Source organism: Cydia amplana, chromosome 1, assembly GCF_948474715.1.
Source record: "Cydia amplana chromosome 1, ilCydAmpl1.1, whole genome shotgun sequence".
Taxonomy (NCBI): Eukaryota; Metazoa; Arthropoda; class Insecta; order Lepidoptera; family Tortricidae; genus Cydia; species Cydia amplana.
Genome location: NC_086069.1, coordinates 21595518 through 21612649, shown reverse-complemented (window position 1 = coordinate 21612649; position 17132 = coordinate 21595518). Strand labels below are relative to the sequence as shown.

At 35.3% G+C, this 17132-nt stretch overlaps 1 protein-coding gene across 2 annotated transcripts in view; it reads left to right on the top strand.

Annotated features, from left to right (window-relative positions):
* The first annotated feature begins 194 nt into the window (after positions 1 to 194).
* Positions 195 to 17132, top strand: part of LOC134650390 (ATP-binding cassette sub-family G member 1) — a 43083-nt gene continuing 26145 nt past the window's right edge. The window contains exons 1-2 of one of the 2 annotated variants that reach the window (XM_063505354.1): positions 195 to 346; positions 7889 to 8016. In XM_063505354.1, the coding sequence (XP_063361424.1) occupies positions 315 to 346; positions 7889 to 8016 (160 nt within the window). In that variant the 5' untranslated portion in view covers positions 195 to 314. Of the gene's footprint in view, positions 347 to 7712; positions 8017 to 17132 lie in introns of those variants that run through there. The other variant, XM_063505348.1, reaches the window with a different exon arrangement.

Sequence of the window (17132 nt, the reverse complement as noted above, 5' to 3'; positions counted from 1 at the left end):
TGTATTAGAACAATTTTCTAATGTAACGGCTATCAAAAAATATTAAATAGGACTAATATTTTTTCATTGTAATGCAATGGATGTTTAATATTATAGAGAAGAATGCAGTGAAGGTAAAGTAAAAGCAAATATAAAAAACAACGAAATTAGCACCACCCTATAAACTGTCAAACGTTTGTCAAGCAGATGTCAAGTGTCAACAAGTTTTTGTTTTGCAATTTCGCATGATGTACAACATTCGCGTTTGAAAAGTTATAATAATTTAATCGTACACATACGCTAATTATAATACACATATCCATGAGGATTTGAAAATGGATAACGTATTCATTCTCAACAATTTGGGGTAAGTGTGTTGTATAAATAGATACGGTCTGTAAAGTCAAAGTATTCGCATCACAAATATCAGTTTCGCTTGACCTCTTTTATAATGTTTAGATAAAGAATTTGCGTTTCTGCTGTTTTGCGAAATAAGAGTCGCGTCGACGTCTATATCATACGTCGTAGTTGTGAAACTGTGGCATGATCCCTCGTTATTTCGTCCCTCTAGAGTAGGATAGGCCTCTCAAATGTAGGGTAGGTTACAAAACTTATTGAATTGATTAAATTCCGGTTATAGAGGGGCCTATACCACGAAACTTACAATTACAATTTACAAGTGACAAGTTACAAATATGTATTTAGTACAACTGGTCATATCACAAAATTTACAAAGGACAAAATTGTAATATAAAATTTATACTAATATGTAAATTGTCGCGACATATCTACAATTACGCGTATCACAAAATATTACAATTTACAAGCAATTTTCCGGAAAATTTAACAATTTTGTAACTGACAATTGTACATAAAAGATTTGTGTTACAACTAATTGTAGAAGAATGTATACATATTTGTGGATATGTAAATACAAGTTGACAATTCTCTCGGCGTGTGTCAAAAGCATAATACAATGATTGTAGATCCATTCTACCACAGTACTTTTTGTTTCGTTAAAATCTTCAGTACCAGTGATAGTAGTAGCGAAGAAGAATTAGTTGTTAGGCGTCATAGGATGTACAGCGAACGCTAAACTCCCCGAATAATATTTCAAATTGTAATTTTGTCTTGCAACTTGCAACATTTTCAACCAGTTTTAATGACGACATAAAAAGATATGGTATTTATGTTCGTAAGGTATTTTTAAAGATATAAATGAAATACCCTCAACATAAACTAAGTGAGGAATATTAATACATATTTGTCAAATTGTAATAAATACGATTCTACGTAAGTCACTATATTATTAAATATTTGTCAAAAAACTAAATTGTAATAAATACAATTTCACATTTGTCACAATTATGTATGTTATTGTGACATACCTAGGGCCACTAGGAAAACGGGGTATAGGAAAACCTGTTACTAGATGGGAAGACGAAATAAAAAATATTGCTGGTCAAAACTGGATGCAAATAGCTCAAGATAGAGACGAGTGGAAAACTCTGGAGGAGGCCTTCACCTGCGAAGACGGGGTTCTTGCCAAATATCAAATAGTAGTTTATGCAACAGTGATATAATAAGGGTTCTTAAAATTCAAGGGTCGAAGTTACAAAACGAGACGTAGTCGAGTTTTGTAAAAAAAGACCCGAGAATTTTAAGAACCAATTATGAGCTGTTGCATACATTACTTTTTCTATGACAGCTGCAGCAAAAAAAAAAAAAAAAGTTATTATTTAAAAAAAAGAGTTATTATTAAAAAAAAAAGAGTTATTATTTAAAAAAAATTGAGTTATTATTTAAAAAAAAAGAGTTATTATTTAAAAAAAAAAAGAGTTATTATTGTAAATGAAAACATACCTCTTTCAATCAAGATGATCGGAACTTGTATCTTTAAAAAAAATAAAGCAGTTGTATTATACTCATAAGATGACTGCTAGCAGTCATCTTATGAGCCTATAGACAAATCATTCAAATGACATTGCTTTAGATATCACTGTCAGTCATTTAATTGACACATTTAAGTGCTGGAGTAGAAAAATATATTTAAAATATTAGAACTAACATTATAAAAATTATAAGTTAACTTTAGACTAATTCTAAAACACCAAACAATGTTAAAAATTCGCAAGAAATGAAAGGCTATTTTATTTATTTTTATATTGTGACATACCTTCTATATTTTGTGTTACGGGTCCTCAAATGCAAAATATTTGTAAATTGTAGAATTGTACATGTGACATATGTAAAATTATTGTGGTACGTATTTTTGTTTACAATTTAACAATATTGTCGAATTGTACACTGTACACTTGTAAAGTTTCGTGGTATAGTCCCCTATGAAAGTTGTCAACTCATCAGGTGGTCAATTTATCCTTGGATTTGAGCATTAACTGTATCATATTATGGTAGTAATGTCTAGTTTGTTTGATTTCTCACATAACATGCTATTTTACACTGTACATGTAACTTATTTTCATACATTTTTTTTTTTTTTTTTTTTTTTTCTCCTGGTTTACTCCCTGCAATTTTGCCCAGGGTGAATTTGCCAATGTCGGTGTTGACTTTCACACGTGAGGAGAATGTTCGGTATAATAATTTTGTATTTTTGGAAGGATGTAGTTGGGAAACCCTAAAAACAAATAATTGTTATGAACATCACAGACAAACACATGACGAATACAAAAATTAGCAAAAAAGCGGGAAGCGGGTGACAGAACGTTAGTAGTGCCAACATGAAGGAAGTGGAAGAGAAGAATACTTTATATATATAATATAGATAAAGATATAGAGTATAAATTGACATGAATTAAACGAGTTAAATTAGAAAAGATAAGACGTTATTTAGAGTTTAATGTTATTCGTTTGTAAATATTTAATTAGGATAGAAGTTAGCTTAGTATCCATGTGACAAAGTAGCGAGCTAAAGCATATAGGTCGTGGAACATTTTCGGGTAATACATCGTACAGCGAGTAGCTACATTTTGAACAAGCAAAGAAGATGTGGTCCAAGTTGCCCTCATCCAACCCACATTCACACATTGAATTCGCACGGACACCAATCATAGCCAGAAATAACGGGGTACATACTTTGCCTAAGCGTAAGCGACAAATGGTGGATATTACCCATTTCGGAGAAGTACGGAATCGATAGAACCACGGTTTTCGAGTAATTCGAGGTTGTATACAGCCATAATGTTTACCGGTCTCTAATCTAGAGGTATCCCATTGTTCCTGCCATGAATCAAACATATCAGATAGTGCACAACTCAACAGGTCAGTACTGTAAATTTCCTGTTTTATTGATCCAATCTCAATCGCCTGTTTTGCCCATATATCAGCCATCTCATTACCTCTAATACCACAGTGGCTTGGAACCCATCCGAGAACAATATGTAGGCCCCTCAGTTCACACCTACGTAGCACAGCCTTAATTTCAAGGATCAATGGAAATTTTGCTTTAAATTTGAATTGATTGCCTACAATTGCCTGCAGGCAACTCCTGCTGTCAGAGAAGATAATTGTTTTTTTAATGTTATGTGTGTCTGCATATTTTACCGCCTCAAGAATAGCAACTGCCTCACCGGTGAAAATGGATGCTTGAGGAGGACATTTAAATGGGAGGGCAATATTGTACCGAGGAATCCACACCGCTGCTCCCACGCATCTTGTAGGATCCACCTTAGATGCATCAGTAAAAACCGGTAAGTATTCTTGCCATTTTTCCAAAAATTTATTGAGTTTGTTGTTTGCCCCTGTATCATTTTTGAAAATTCCTATATCTAATATAACTTTTGGTGAGTATATTAAGGTCTCAAACGCCACTTCAAATAAAGGGTTAGTACCAGATTGGTATACACTGGGGTGAATATTAATTAATTTTGAAAAAGAAATTACTATTCTGGGAAAGGCTTTATATGTCCAATATCGGTTTTCAGTGACCTCCAGTGCCAGTGCTCGCAAGCGTGGAAGCAGCAAGTGGTTGTTATAAGAGCTGGCTTTAATCAAGAACCTGTCGGCGAGGTATTGTCTGCGTAGAGATAACGGCGGTTCAACACCTTCCACCTGCATGCCATTTTTGGGAGAAGGAAGCATAGCACCTAGTATGATCCTTAAACATTTAGCCTGTATAAGGTCTAATTTATCTAGGCCATCCTTATTACAGGGTTCCATTAAAAATGACCCATAGTCCATATGGCTGCGTATGATGGCATTATATAGTAGCTTCTGGCAATAAGGATGGGAGCCCCACCAGACACCTGACAACGCTCGCAGAATACATTTTATCACAATTAATATGCTTGAGACTCCTTTTTGATGTGGTTCCTTTAAAAGCTTCTATAGCAGGTTTTCACTGTCCTTCCAACCCCTATATAATTCAATAGAATTTTCAATAAAATATATAATTAAGTACATTTTTCTTTGCTTGCTAAGCTAAGCTGAAATGGGACTGGGCAGGGCACATCTGCCGAATGCACCCAGAACGCTGGGCCAAATTAGTCACAGACTGGATCCCACAGGATGGATCTCGGGGCAAAGGAAGACCCAAACGGAGATGGCGAGACAACCTTGATGCATTCTGTGTGGAGTGGCGGGAGTGTGCATTAGACAGAGTCAAGTGGCGGGAAAGTCCCAGCAGTACACACTAAAAGGCTAAAGAAAAAAAAAATCATCTGTCATGTGGTTCACCAACCTTTTCATTGAATAATATAATATTGAGTGAGATTCTCTAAAAGTCTAACTCTAAACTTATTGACTTATTCTCAGAAATTATATTTTATTGTACTATTTTAATCCAGGATACCAAGATATATAAAGGTTACATAATTATAACAGTACATAATGCTAAATTTTAAAGTCAGATTTAATTTACTTGTATAGTTATAACCTCGACCTCTGGTGAATGTATAAATCATGCCTATGAAGATACAACCTTCTATCTGTACAAACCTATCAAAGTAAAAATGCCCCACCTAGGGTTTGCACGACGGATCCGAAATGTATGGGAAGATCCGCGGATCCGGATCCAGATCCGGATAATTTCATACATTCCAGATCCGGATTGCAAACCCTAGCCCCACCACAAGCCTCCTTATTATGACTTAATCATTACGACTTTACGAGCATAGGGTCATTGCGCTAGTTTCCGTCCATGCTCTTGTTTTCGTCCACTTGACGGACTAGCAAATAATATATTTCATTTTTAATTTGCTACTTGCATATTATATAAAATTTGTATGTAGATAGATATATTATTTAGACATTAAGGATTGCACGTATTCAAATTTCGTCAAGTGGACGAAAACTAGTGCAGGACGAAAACTAGCGTTAAAGAATTTAATTTTTGGTTCGTTCAGTAACAAAAATTGATTCAACTAGTCTAGAGATTGTGAATTGCGGCTGCAAAGCTGCATGCGGCTGTTTGGATAGGAGGCATTATTCCGGCTCTTTCAGTGATCCAAAAGAAAATATTCTTAAACCATTGAAAACAGCATTTGTGGCTCTTTGAGATTCCTTAAAATGCTAAAAAGCTTGAGTTTAAAGTATTAAAATTCTTCTATATTCAATTCTGTCTTTTTAGGGTTCCGTAGCCAAATGGCAAAAAACAGAACCCTTATAGATTCGTCATGTCTGTCTGTCTGTCTGTCTGTCCGTCTGTCCGTCTGTCCGTCTGTCTGTCCGTCCGTATGTCACAGCCACTTTTCTCCGAAACTATAAGAACTATACTGTTGAAACTTGGTAAGTAGATGTATTCTGTTAACCGCATTAAGATTTTCACACAAAAATAGAAAACAAAACAATAAATTTTTGGGGTTCCCCATACTTACCTGTATGTAAACCTGTGTTGTGTACAATAAAGTGATTACTACTACTACTACTACTACTACTACTACTTCGAACTGAAACTCAAAAATTTTTTTTTCATCAAACCCATACGTGTGGGGTATCTATGGATAGGTCTTCAAAAATGATATTGAGGTTTCTAATATAATTTTATTCTAAACTGAATAGTTTGCGCGAGAGACACTTCCAAAGTGGTAAAATGTGTGTCCCCCCCCTGTAACTTCTAAAATAAGAGAATGATAAAACTAAAAAAAATATATGATGTACATTACCATGTAAACTTCCACCGAAAATTGGTTTGAACGAGATCTAGTTAGTAGTTTTTTTTTATACGTCATAAATCGCCTAAATACGGAACCCTTCATGGGCGAGTCCGACTCGCACTTGGCCGCTTTTTTTTAAACATCCAACGCATTTAAATATTCAAATTACATATTTTGAAATATCTTACGTGAGATTAAGGACAGAGGGAGGGGGTCGAGACAAATCTTAAGGCATCTGAGGGTGAGAGTGGGTCAAAAAAATCCTCAAAAGCGCCTCACGTAATTAACCCCCCCAAACTGCGCGTCGGGGCACCCGCCTGGAACGGTTCTGTATTTAAAAAATCGGCCAAGTGCGAGTCGGACTCGCGCACGGAGGGTTCCGCACTCCGCACCATCTACAAAAAATAGAGCAAAACAAGCAAAAAACGGTCACCCATTCAAGTACTGACCCCGCCCGACGTTGCTTAACTTTGGTCAAAAATCACGTTTGTTGTATGGGAGCCCCACTTAAACCTTTATTTTACCTATTCTGTTTTTAGTATTTGTTGTTATAGCGGCAACAGAAATATAAATCTGTGAAAATGTCAACTGTCTAGCTATCACGGTTCGTGAGATACAGCCTGGTGACAGACGGACGGACGGACGGACAGCGGAGTCTTAGTAATAGGGTCCCGTTTTTACCCTTTGGGTACGGAACCCAAAAGCTTGTTTTTAGGGCTAGGTAACTTGTGACCCTTGTGACACATTATGTAGGTATTGAACAGTATGTTAATTTTTGCTGATAATACAATCTTTTTATAGGGTTACGTACCTCAAAAGGAACAAACGGAACCCTTATCCTTATAGGATCGCTTTGTTTTTCGTCCGTCCGTCTGTCTATCAAGACCCTTTATCTCGGGAACGCGTGGAGATACTCGTATAATACCTACTCAGGTCTACAGCCCCTTTAAGCTGTGAAAAAATCAAACTTCTAAGTTAACGTAAAAAAAAGATACAGCCGTTTATGCCGCAAAAAACGTATATTTGGACACTCCACGCCAATCAAAATTTATAGGGTACTTCCCGTTGACCTATAACTATGAAATTCGGCAAGTACCTAATATCGTCGTACAGTACAACTGTACAAGAACAGGGAAAAATCTGAAAACTATAAATTTGAAAAAAAAAAAATTGTACGGAATCCTCGGTGGGCGTGTCTGATTCGCACCTGGTCGGTTTTTTATTTATTTATTTAAGTATAATTGAAGGGCTCGTACATAAATCATGTGATCATTGATCATATTTGGCCTACGCCCGTGATGTCTTCTCGGACTGTCCTAAATATGCCTGGATTTTGAATGGGTGAATAAAATAAAATTAAAATGGGTAAAAACATGCGAACATAACTATTTCAGTTCAAACTATCCATAGCCAGACATAATTATTAAAAGGGACTCGCTAACTGATTTAATTTAATAGCAACGTCTTGCCTTGTCAGTAGCAATAGAATACTGTTTTAATATTTTTAATAAGTAGGTTATTGTTTTTGACATGTTTATTTATTTATTACCAACAGCAGAGCGCAAAGTTCAAAACTCGTATAATCACTTGTACGTCACAGCGTTGCTTTGTCCGTCTGACATGCACTCAGTCAGTGCTCGCCCGCGGTGGAGGCCGTACGCCCCACGGAACAATCTACTTGTCTTTGTCACGTAGGCATGCGTTAAAGTTGACAGTTGTTTATTGTGTAGAGTCAAGATGAAAGTGGACAAAGAGCTATGCGTGGCGGGGCCGGAGACTGTACCTATTATCTCCGACAGGAAGGGCAGCCTGAAGGTGGCCATCACGCCGCTGCAGCACAAGACCCTCACACACTTGCCGAAACGACCGCCAGTGGACTTGGCCTTTGAGGACCTCACTTACAGGGTCCAGGAGGGACGAAAGAGCAGTAAGTAATGTTATTATGAACTTAGATTTATTTTATTGTACAGCGGAAACACAAATACTTATTCGCATTTAAATTTAATGAATAGAGTCATAATGAAAGAAAATAAATTGAACTTATCTCATAGATAGCTAATATTGAATATTAATGTGTACCGATATGTCTCCGAAAAATAAACAGTACGGGTTCAACTCTCACTTAGCTAACATTTTCTCCAGTTTCACTTTTATTTATCTCTATCTACTTTATGGTATCTAAAACAAAGCACAGTGCACGAACTCTATAACAATGCAGTAGGCAATAAAGTTTACAATCATAAAATACCCCATCATTATATAATTAATATTAACACTACATTCATTTAACGCTTGGCTTGAACTACACCTTTGCGTGTTTCTCTAAGAAAATGTAGAGCAATAAGTTAAAATAACTATAATTACAAAGATTTTCCTCGTTTAGTAGTTATCTGTGCTCACGGTCAACTTCTTGGTAGCAAACGGCAATTAAACGACGCGTGTTTTGTGTTATTCAGTAGATTTTAAGGTTTGACGTCAAATAATTCAAATGAGACCAATCGTGAACTACCGCTTAGGTTTTCGGATCTTTGCCGAATCGTATGGATACTTTATATTTTGTAGGTCGGCATGACCTTAGCCTTAGTCTCGAACCTCCAATGACATTCAGAAGGAGCTTACGGCCGATTTCCAGCTGGTTCAATGCACTTGTTGCACATTTTGCCTGCATATACTGGTACTTTAATCTTTGCCTTTTTGCGGCGTTAATTTACCTACATCTTTGCGGATGAGAGCATCGAGTACGAAATAAAAAGGTTTTTAAATAACACCTCCTTACCAGAAATTGTACTTAGAAAGAACCTCGTGAGCCGCTGTTTGCCGAGTCCAGGTCAAATTTATAGAAGTACACGCATTATGTTATATTGGTCATATAACGTAACACGTGTTTCTAATTATATCTAAATATTCCGTCCAAATAAAATGTACATTTGGACTTAATATTACTTTCATTCATATCACGACCATGCTATTTATATACAATCGTAGAAACCAAGAAGGTTTTTCATTACTGAACCTTCACGTCAATTAAATAGTGTCTAGTTACAAGCCCACGCTTTCATCAAAAACAACCGACTAAATACATTAGCATTAGCATATGGCAAAATGCCGTTACAACGTCACTAATGAGAAATGCTACGTGCAACTATGTAGCCCTTAGGTACTTGGACGCGTAAACCTAAATTGGTCCCTTTATTAGAACACCCGATAATGGAATGGGTACCGTAACGATGGCGACACCGATATCATTAGTATCATTAGTTTAATTATTAGTCTGGCCTTCTTAAGTCGTTTTGTATTTCAGAACGCGATAACGACCGATCCTTATGTCGTGAATGTCGTGATGCGTTGTCCCATTTGTATTTATAAATAGTATAAGATATAAGTAATACCTATAAATTTGTAAATTGTAAATTTAAAACATCAGCTAGTTTACCAAGTTGTACATATCTTATTTCGTCGGAAACAAAAGTAACAAAATAAATTCGCGATACCTAATCCCGATAAAATTATGTCTTAGTATGAATTATTATTATCGTGTGCCTATTGTGTCCCACTGCTGGGCAATGGACTCTGGCAGAAGAGGGGGTTCTTCCACTCGCCCCGGTGTAGAGCTAAGGGTTGTATTTTTAAACAAATTTATATGCTTTTCAAATATAAATATTGGTTTTGTTTGCACATCGGGTTCCTATTTATTGATCATAAAAGTAAAATTTTACTACAGGTCAGAGGAAAAACGCTGCAAACTATTTTAAATTTACCTGGCCAATGGCTAAGTAAAGTAGACATAATATTAGGAACATCTTCTTTTTTGGAATCATTATCATCAGGTTTTTGTTGTTTGTTAGCAATTAAACATGGCGAATAATTATCTAAGTGGGGAATGCCCGAATCTCGTCAAAAATATTGTATTCTCGTCTTTAGTGTCTTTACCCATCACGGAGCCAATGGTGTCCCGGACATTTGAGAGGCATGCCATGCGCGTAGTCGACGTGTTGTGTAGACGTGTCGTTTTATTGAAAAACACTTGAAACGAAGTCACAGCAAATATGTAGCAATTATAGATAGCATATCATTATAGCACAGTTAGCACATCATGATTTATATGATATGCTTTTGCAGCTTTTGGTTTCATAAGTAATTATTTTAAAGCTTTTTTCAATAAAAAGACACGTCAAGGTTGTTTACCCTTTTTCTAATGAAACAATCTTTCATTTGGTCTAGACTCAAAATTGGCACTCATGGCAAAAATAAACATAACAAAGATAAATAAATAACTATTAAACAATGTTAAATTACTAATAAAGATGTTCCGAATAACTAAATCGATAGCCGGCCAAGGGTGAATTTAGTAAGTAGAAATTAGAATACAGGATTAATGATAATAAATTGCGTGAAATTAATCGCATTGACATTGGTTGTAAATTTTTATTAGATTAGGTTATTGCTTAACTTTGTTATCTTTGTTTCTTTACATTTCACAATCAATATTTTGTTAAATCTTCGTTGACAATTCTTAATCAAAAATGTCAAAATATAATAAAACCTGATAAGCAGCTAGGTCACCATCTTTAGATCTAGATGAACTTAATGTTCGAAAGAGTACGAAAGCATGACAATTCTGTTTTACTTCATGTTTTTTTCCTGGGCATGTAAATTCTACTAATATTTCAGTTAGAATTTATATTATGTATCAGTATCACCATTGATTACATTACATTTATTAGGATATTAACACATTTTGACATAAACAATACATGTATTTGGATGACAAAGCTTATAATAATTGGCATGTGTATTTATCTGGTAAAAATAATCTTATAATTTTATTCATTGTCATTCAAGGTAATCATGTAAAAACTGTTTATTTTTGTTTTTGTAATTTCCGTGTGCGAGTCAGTTGACCTTCTACATTTTTGATGCCGCTTTATGTATGTTGTTAGAAGATCAATAAAATCATGGTAAATACTATTCATTAAATAAAACTTAACTACAGTAGCGGCCAATAATGTGTCACATCACATCCATATTCTTACGGTTGTTTTTTTTTTATATATTTGATAGTGATTTCTACGACACTACTTTAGATAGTCTAGTAGGTATTTGATTTAGTAGTCCTTTGTGCGGGCGATGAGAAAAATTGGTCTTATGTAACGGTTTTATCATATAGATGTTTTTTTATTTAAATAGTCAACTTATTTTTTTTATTAGGTAGAGTTTTTTATATATATGCTGAGTCTCCTATTGTAATTCACAGTATTTCATTGGTGTATTCATCATATACATATTTGTATAAAATTACTACCGTAAACCGGGGTTACTTTGATTTGCGGGTCGACTTTGATAACAACTTCCATCCGTCACTAAAGTGCTTGTTTTAACGAGTTGAAAAACACCTTAGCAGTTATTTTTTCTTTATTGGCAACACTGATGTTGCTTCACCGCATAGTGACGGGATGTACGTGTATAACTAGTATTTTGTCTAGAAAAAAAAATCATAATAATAAGTACGCTTTTCTACCTGATTTTATTAGCTGAAAAATTTTGACAGTACTTGTGTCAATAATTATGACAATGTTATTTTATGGTATCTTACGTTAATCAGTGTTTATTCGTGAGTTTGAAAAAATATCCAAAAATCAGAAACCTATACATGCGCACGTAGTCGGGGAATTCATGGCTCGGGGTGTCTTTGATCACCTATATGTGGTGAAATTGATCAAAAGATTAAAGTAACACCATGAATTAGTTTTGGCAGCTTATGATGTTTTCATGTATACTTTCTATAGTTATATAAAAAATTGGTATCGTCTGTGAGTCTGTATAGTTCGTTTTTTTTAGCATTAGAAAGAAGGTAAGCGATCTTGACATGTCTTTTAATTGAAAAACGCTTTTTAAAAATCAGTAACTTATACTTATGAAAGCAGAAGAATATAAATGATCATATTAGATTCATAATTGTTACATATTTGCCGTGACTTATTTTTATTTTAAAACATGTTTTTCAATTAAAAGACACATCAAGATTGTTTACCTTTTTTCTAATGCTAAAAAAAACGAACTATAGTATATGTAGAGGTTGCAGAATTGTAAGTTTGTATGTAGAAGTTGATGACGGAGCTGATCATCCGAGTAAAAAAAATATTTACTGTAACTGAAAAGCTTGCAATTCGAAAATCTCTTGCTAAGTGCGATGATAAGTCAAGTTCTTACGTTATTTTAAGTAAATAATCTAATAAAGCGCTTAAAATTATTAATTTGTAGCATTTGTATGTGATCAAAGTACCCCACACCTTAAAAAGACATATAACTTAAAAAGTACTTATACGATTTTTTTTACGGCCGTTTTAGCGGGTTTACTTTAGAATCTTTAGATTGTTAGTGAAAAAAGTAGTGGTTTCAAAGTAACCCTATTCTTAATATAACTTTGATCGCGTTGTTTTTATTTATTTTTGATGAAACTACAAGTACAATTTTTTTTTCATTTGGCAGGCTGAGAGAAGAGAAAAAACTTACGATTACGATTATTATATATTTTTTTCATATTTTTACGTATATTAGGATCGTCAAAAATGATTCCAAACTCAAAAATTGATGAAAGTAACCCCGGTTTACGGTAGTAAAATATGCATTCTACAAATTAACCCATATTGTTTACTCTATAAATGTTCATACAAAAAACACAAAGGTGATAGGTATATTATTGGCCGGTACTGTACTTGTAAACTTACGTAATTCCTTTTGATAATTTACTGGCTTTCTCGCGTTTTTTTTAGGTAAAATTATTATTTTGTGTTTGTTGCGGGTTTATTATTATTTTATTAGTAAGCATGGCCATTATTCAGCCATCCTTACTTTAATTTATTCAAACTATTCTATCTATAACGTACCCAATCATTTAAATGTAAATGTAGGTACGTATGTTTCTATTCGGTTTCGTTACATGTACAATGCATGTAAAAATTAAAATTGTCCCTGTATTTCAAAAAAACTCCAATGAATAATGAATTACTCGTAATATTGTACGGTATTTAACAGTATTGCAACTTTACTGGGCATAGGCCTTTACTTGGTTTTGTCACCATCAGTATTGCATTCTCGGAGATATCCTCATTCAGCGGTCGTCCAAGGTTCGCCGTTAGCAGTCTTGGATTACTTGGATATCACGCAACTTGCCAATTAACGCTACAATAGTTTTCCTGTCCCTCCGTAATAGAAGTTTCATGTGTAAGCATGATGGCCGTTCTTGGCAATTACCCCCTAATTGGTCAAAGGACATAATACGCACGTGCATATTCATAATTGTATTGTACACGTGCATTTATGCACGAGCTAATTAGTACCAGAGATATGTGAGCTAAATGTGTCAAAAGGTGCTCATCCACTGAGGCGTGGTTTTACAGATCTAGAGATGTGATCAGAAATTTAGACACCTTTATTTATGTCATCATTTTGTTCGGCGCATTTCAATTATTCATGAGCAGCAGTAGCAACACACATGTAGTTGAGAAAGATTAAGCTAAGATGGTGTACTTTTTCTTGAGGTCTATTAGGTTAATAGTATAGCTGGCGGTATCTAGATCTAGTGCTACGAGCGCTCGATTACGCAGCAAGCTAGTAGTGCCGTACGTAGTGCGGGCAATGCGGGCATAGTAATGACGTCTCCATCCTGTCTTCGTATTTTCGTCACATCAAAATAAACTTCGCCCATTGCCTTTGTAACTTACAGAATTACAAATTGTAAGCCATGTATAGAGTAAATACGCCCTAAACTATGCTCACGAGGCCCATGTTTTTATTATTATTTCCAAGTCAGGGATAAGATAAGTACATTAACTGCTTACTCGTGTTTTGCATAATCTGTTGCTACACAAAGTTCGATTGCGATTGTTTTGATTATATCTAGAGTAAAGAATACCTATATATCACAACATACTTCTAACGGACACTTTATTGAACCTCTGCGAGTTTATAATCTGTCATTAGTACCTTTCTTCTTTCTTCGGGGCTACTAGTAGTCACTCCATCTGCATCGAGTACGACGTACGACCCTATAAATTCCTTAACATTTTATGTGCTGAGTTACTTAAAGTAGTAATACGTAGATAAGACCAATGCCTAATTCACGTGGACGTTTATGTCTTTCTTAGTTTTGAAAGATTAGAAAAAATTACATTTCACCCACCAAAGGCAAATGCAACAAACAGATTAAAAAAAGATGCTTATTATTATACTAATGTAACGTATATTGTTCATGGTAGGTTGATGTTCACGCCTTAACAACCTCGGCTGGCAGCTAAAACGAGCGGTCATGCGGGTTGCCTCTATGTACCAATTGTTTTAATAGCTGAGGAAACGCTAGGTGCGCCCACGCAACCGACTTTCCGGCGAGCAGTCAAGTAGCCAGAGATGGCGCTCGGCGATTTCTTAAATATTTGACAACCCGTTTTATAAGCACTTGAAGTGAGGCAGAGTAAGCAGCAACACGCGTATATACGCAGCAGATATCTGCTGCCACCATCGTCGTTCGTATGGTGTACTTAATGAATGATTTGTTTTGAGGGTTACGTTTGAGTATTATGTGAATAGCAGATATACCTAGCAAGGTGCATTTTGTTAGGACTTCGTAATAAATGGGCATTTGACGGCGCTAAATAATTCGTTGTATTGCAATTTCTAACAGCCTTGCAAATTACTTTCAGTTTGGTAATTATGTTCATTATTAATCGACTCTTAAATGAATTAGAGTATTAGAGCATATTAGAGATTAGATAATATGGAAATAATGACAGGTTGCTGGGTTGCGTTTTAAATATGTCAATATACACACACATATATATATATATATATATATATATAAATGTCAGCATTGCCATCCTTAGTTATAGAGATGCATTCTGCATTTATATAATCAGCAGGGTCATGACGCTCGTAATATGGTGTTATCTACAACCAGGGCCGGATTAAGCATGTCGGGGCCCCTAGGCAGTGCAATGCTCGGGGCCCCCTTACAGTTAATTCTGCATACATAAGTTCAGTTGTTCAGTAGGTACAAGGAAGTAAGTTTGCGGTTTTAATTTCAACCTTCAGGTGTCGGTTGAGCCGATCCGAACATGCCGAACGATGTCTTTTTCGCTCTAGCGTGGACATAAAGGTTTTTATATTAGTTTTTGCCGATTCCTCCTTGCGTCCAGTGTGGGGTAGGGATTGCAGAACCGGTACTGTTTAAAAGAACCGGGATTTTCGGTACCGGGCAAAAATGGAACCGGGATTTCCCGGTATTTTCGGTACTTTCGGGACTGCCTTCAAAAATCAGTTTCACATCAATTTTCAGTAAAAAAAAGCGTAAAACGACCACGAATCTTTCTTAAAACAATAAAAAAGTAACACAGTGAAGGTACACACTTCTTTGTACCATAATATGTGTCTTTAAGTCACACAATCATTAATATAATTTGTTTCTTTTTTCCTAAACTACATGATATTTTTACTATCTTTGTTGATTGGCAAAAACTGAATTGTGGCTCAGTAATATCATCATTTTTTTTTAAATATGTAAGACGTTTTGTTAAAAAGGATTAAAAAAAAGATAATTTTCGCATGCGTTCAAAATGGGCTGTGGACCTTCGAATATATAATAACAGAACTATCAATACGACAAATCAAGAAATTATTCAGACAGAATTATTAATTCATTTAAAATATCATTATCATATGTGAGTTTCTTATACCGTGTTTGAATTTGAATTAAAAGTAGTATTTTATTAATTACAAAATTGTCTCTATTTATGCTTCTAGTTAGTATACAAATATGAAATAACTAATTGTTCGTATAAAATTATTTATATTACAAACATGTATGCCCTTAATTAAAGTATCAAATTACGCAATTTTATATTGTCGGCATTGTCAAACCCATTGACTTTTTTTAAAATTTTATTTTAATGTAGTGGTCAGCCGTAAAAGTATTACCATCAGCCTTAGATTGATAAAATATATTTATTTTCTTTATAAAACATGATATTTCATGCTAAGTAACAGAAAGCAGTCAAATATTGTACCGGAAATTTTAGTCCCGAAAATCCCGGGAGTACCGGGATTTTAATGTTGAAATCCCGGTTCTTTGCTTGGCTCTAAATCCCGGGAATTCCCGGTACTTTCGGTACCGGTATTTCCCGGGAGCAAACCCTAGTGTGGGGAGAGCTCTTTTTTCTCAATAAGTAGTTAAATATTTTGCGAGGCTGAACAGCGATTGTCCGACCATATGAGCCACATGATTAAAATTAACCTAATAATAAATATTTTACATGTGTTTAAATGATTATTCATTAACCTATCGAACTAGCATGTAAGTACTGGGTAAATCGGAAAAGCAACCGAAAAATCGCGAGCGCAGCGAGCGCGAAATTTTTTGTGAAAAAATTGTGAAAGCGTGTTAAAAAAGCCTAAAAATCCGAAGTTACCCAGTGAGGCGAGCTTTCATGCGAGGTCAAAGCCGTGCTTCAGGATAAGCTCGGCTAGAGCACAAACGCCAACCAATGTCCATTGTATTAAAAAGCGAGACCGCAGGCCGAGCTTGGCGCAGCGAGGCCAAAGGCTAAGCTGAAGAAGAGATTTGGTAGACGAACCAAAAATTGAGGTAAAAAGTGAGGCTAAAGGTCGAGCTCAGCAATCTCCACATACTTAACAAGCCCGAAGCGTACTTATAACCAGCGAGGTGAGCTTTCATGCGAGGCAAAAGGCTAAGCTTCTGAAATCAATGTTTATATTTGTTAAAAAGCGACGCCGAAGGTCGAACTGTAAGAAAGCAGCCCTCTGATACGAACCAACCATCAAATGTTACTCAACAATAATATATGTGTCATACAAGCGTTACTCGGAGGGCCGAAGTTTCATTAATGAGGTTTTACTAGGCCCTCGGGAGCCAGAAATTCGAGCTCGATTTACAGACTTTAAAAGCTATAAAATAACATAATTTACATAGTCGTTTGATGATTGTGTGTCTGAGAAACTGATATTGGACATTAGGTATAAGTAGGTACCATA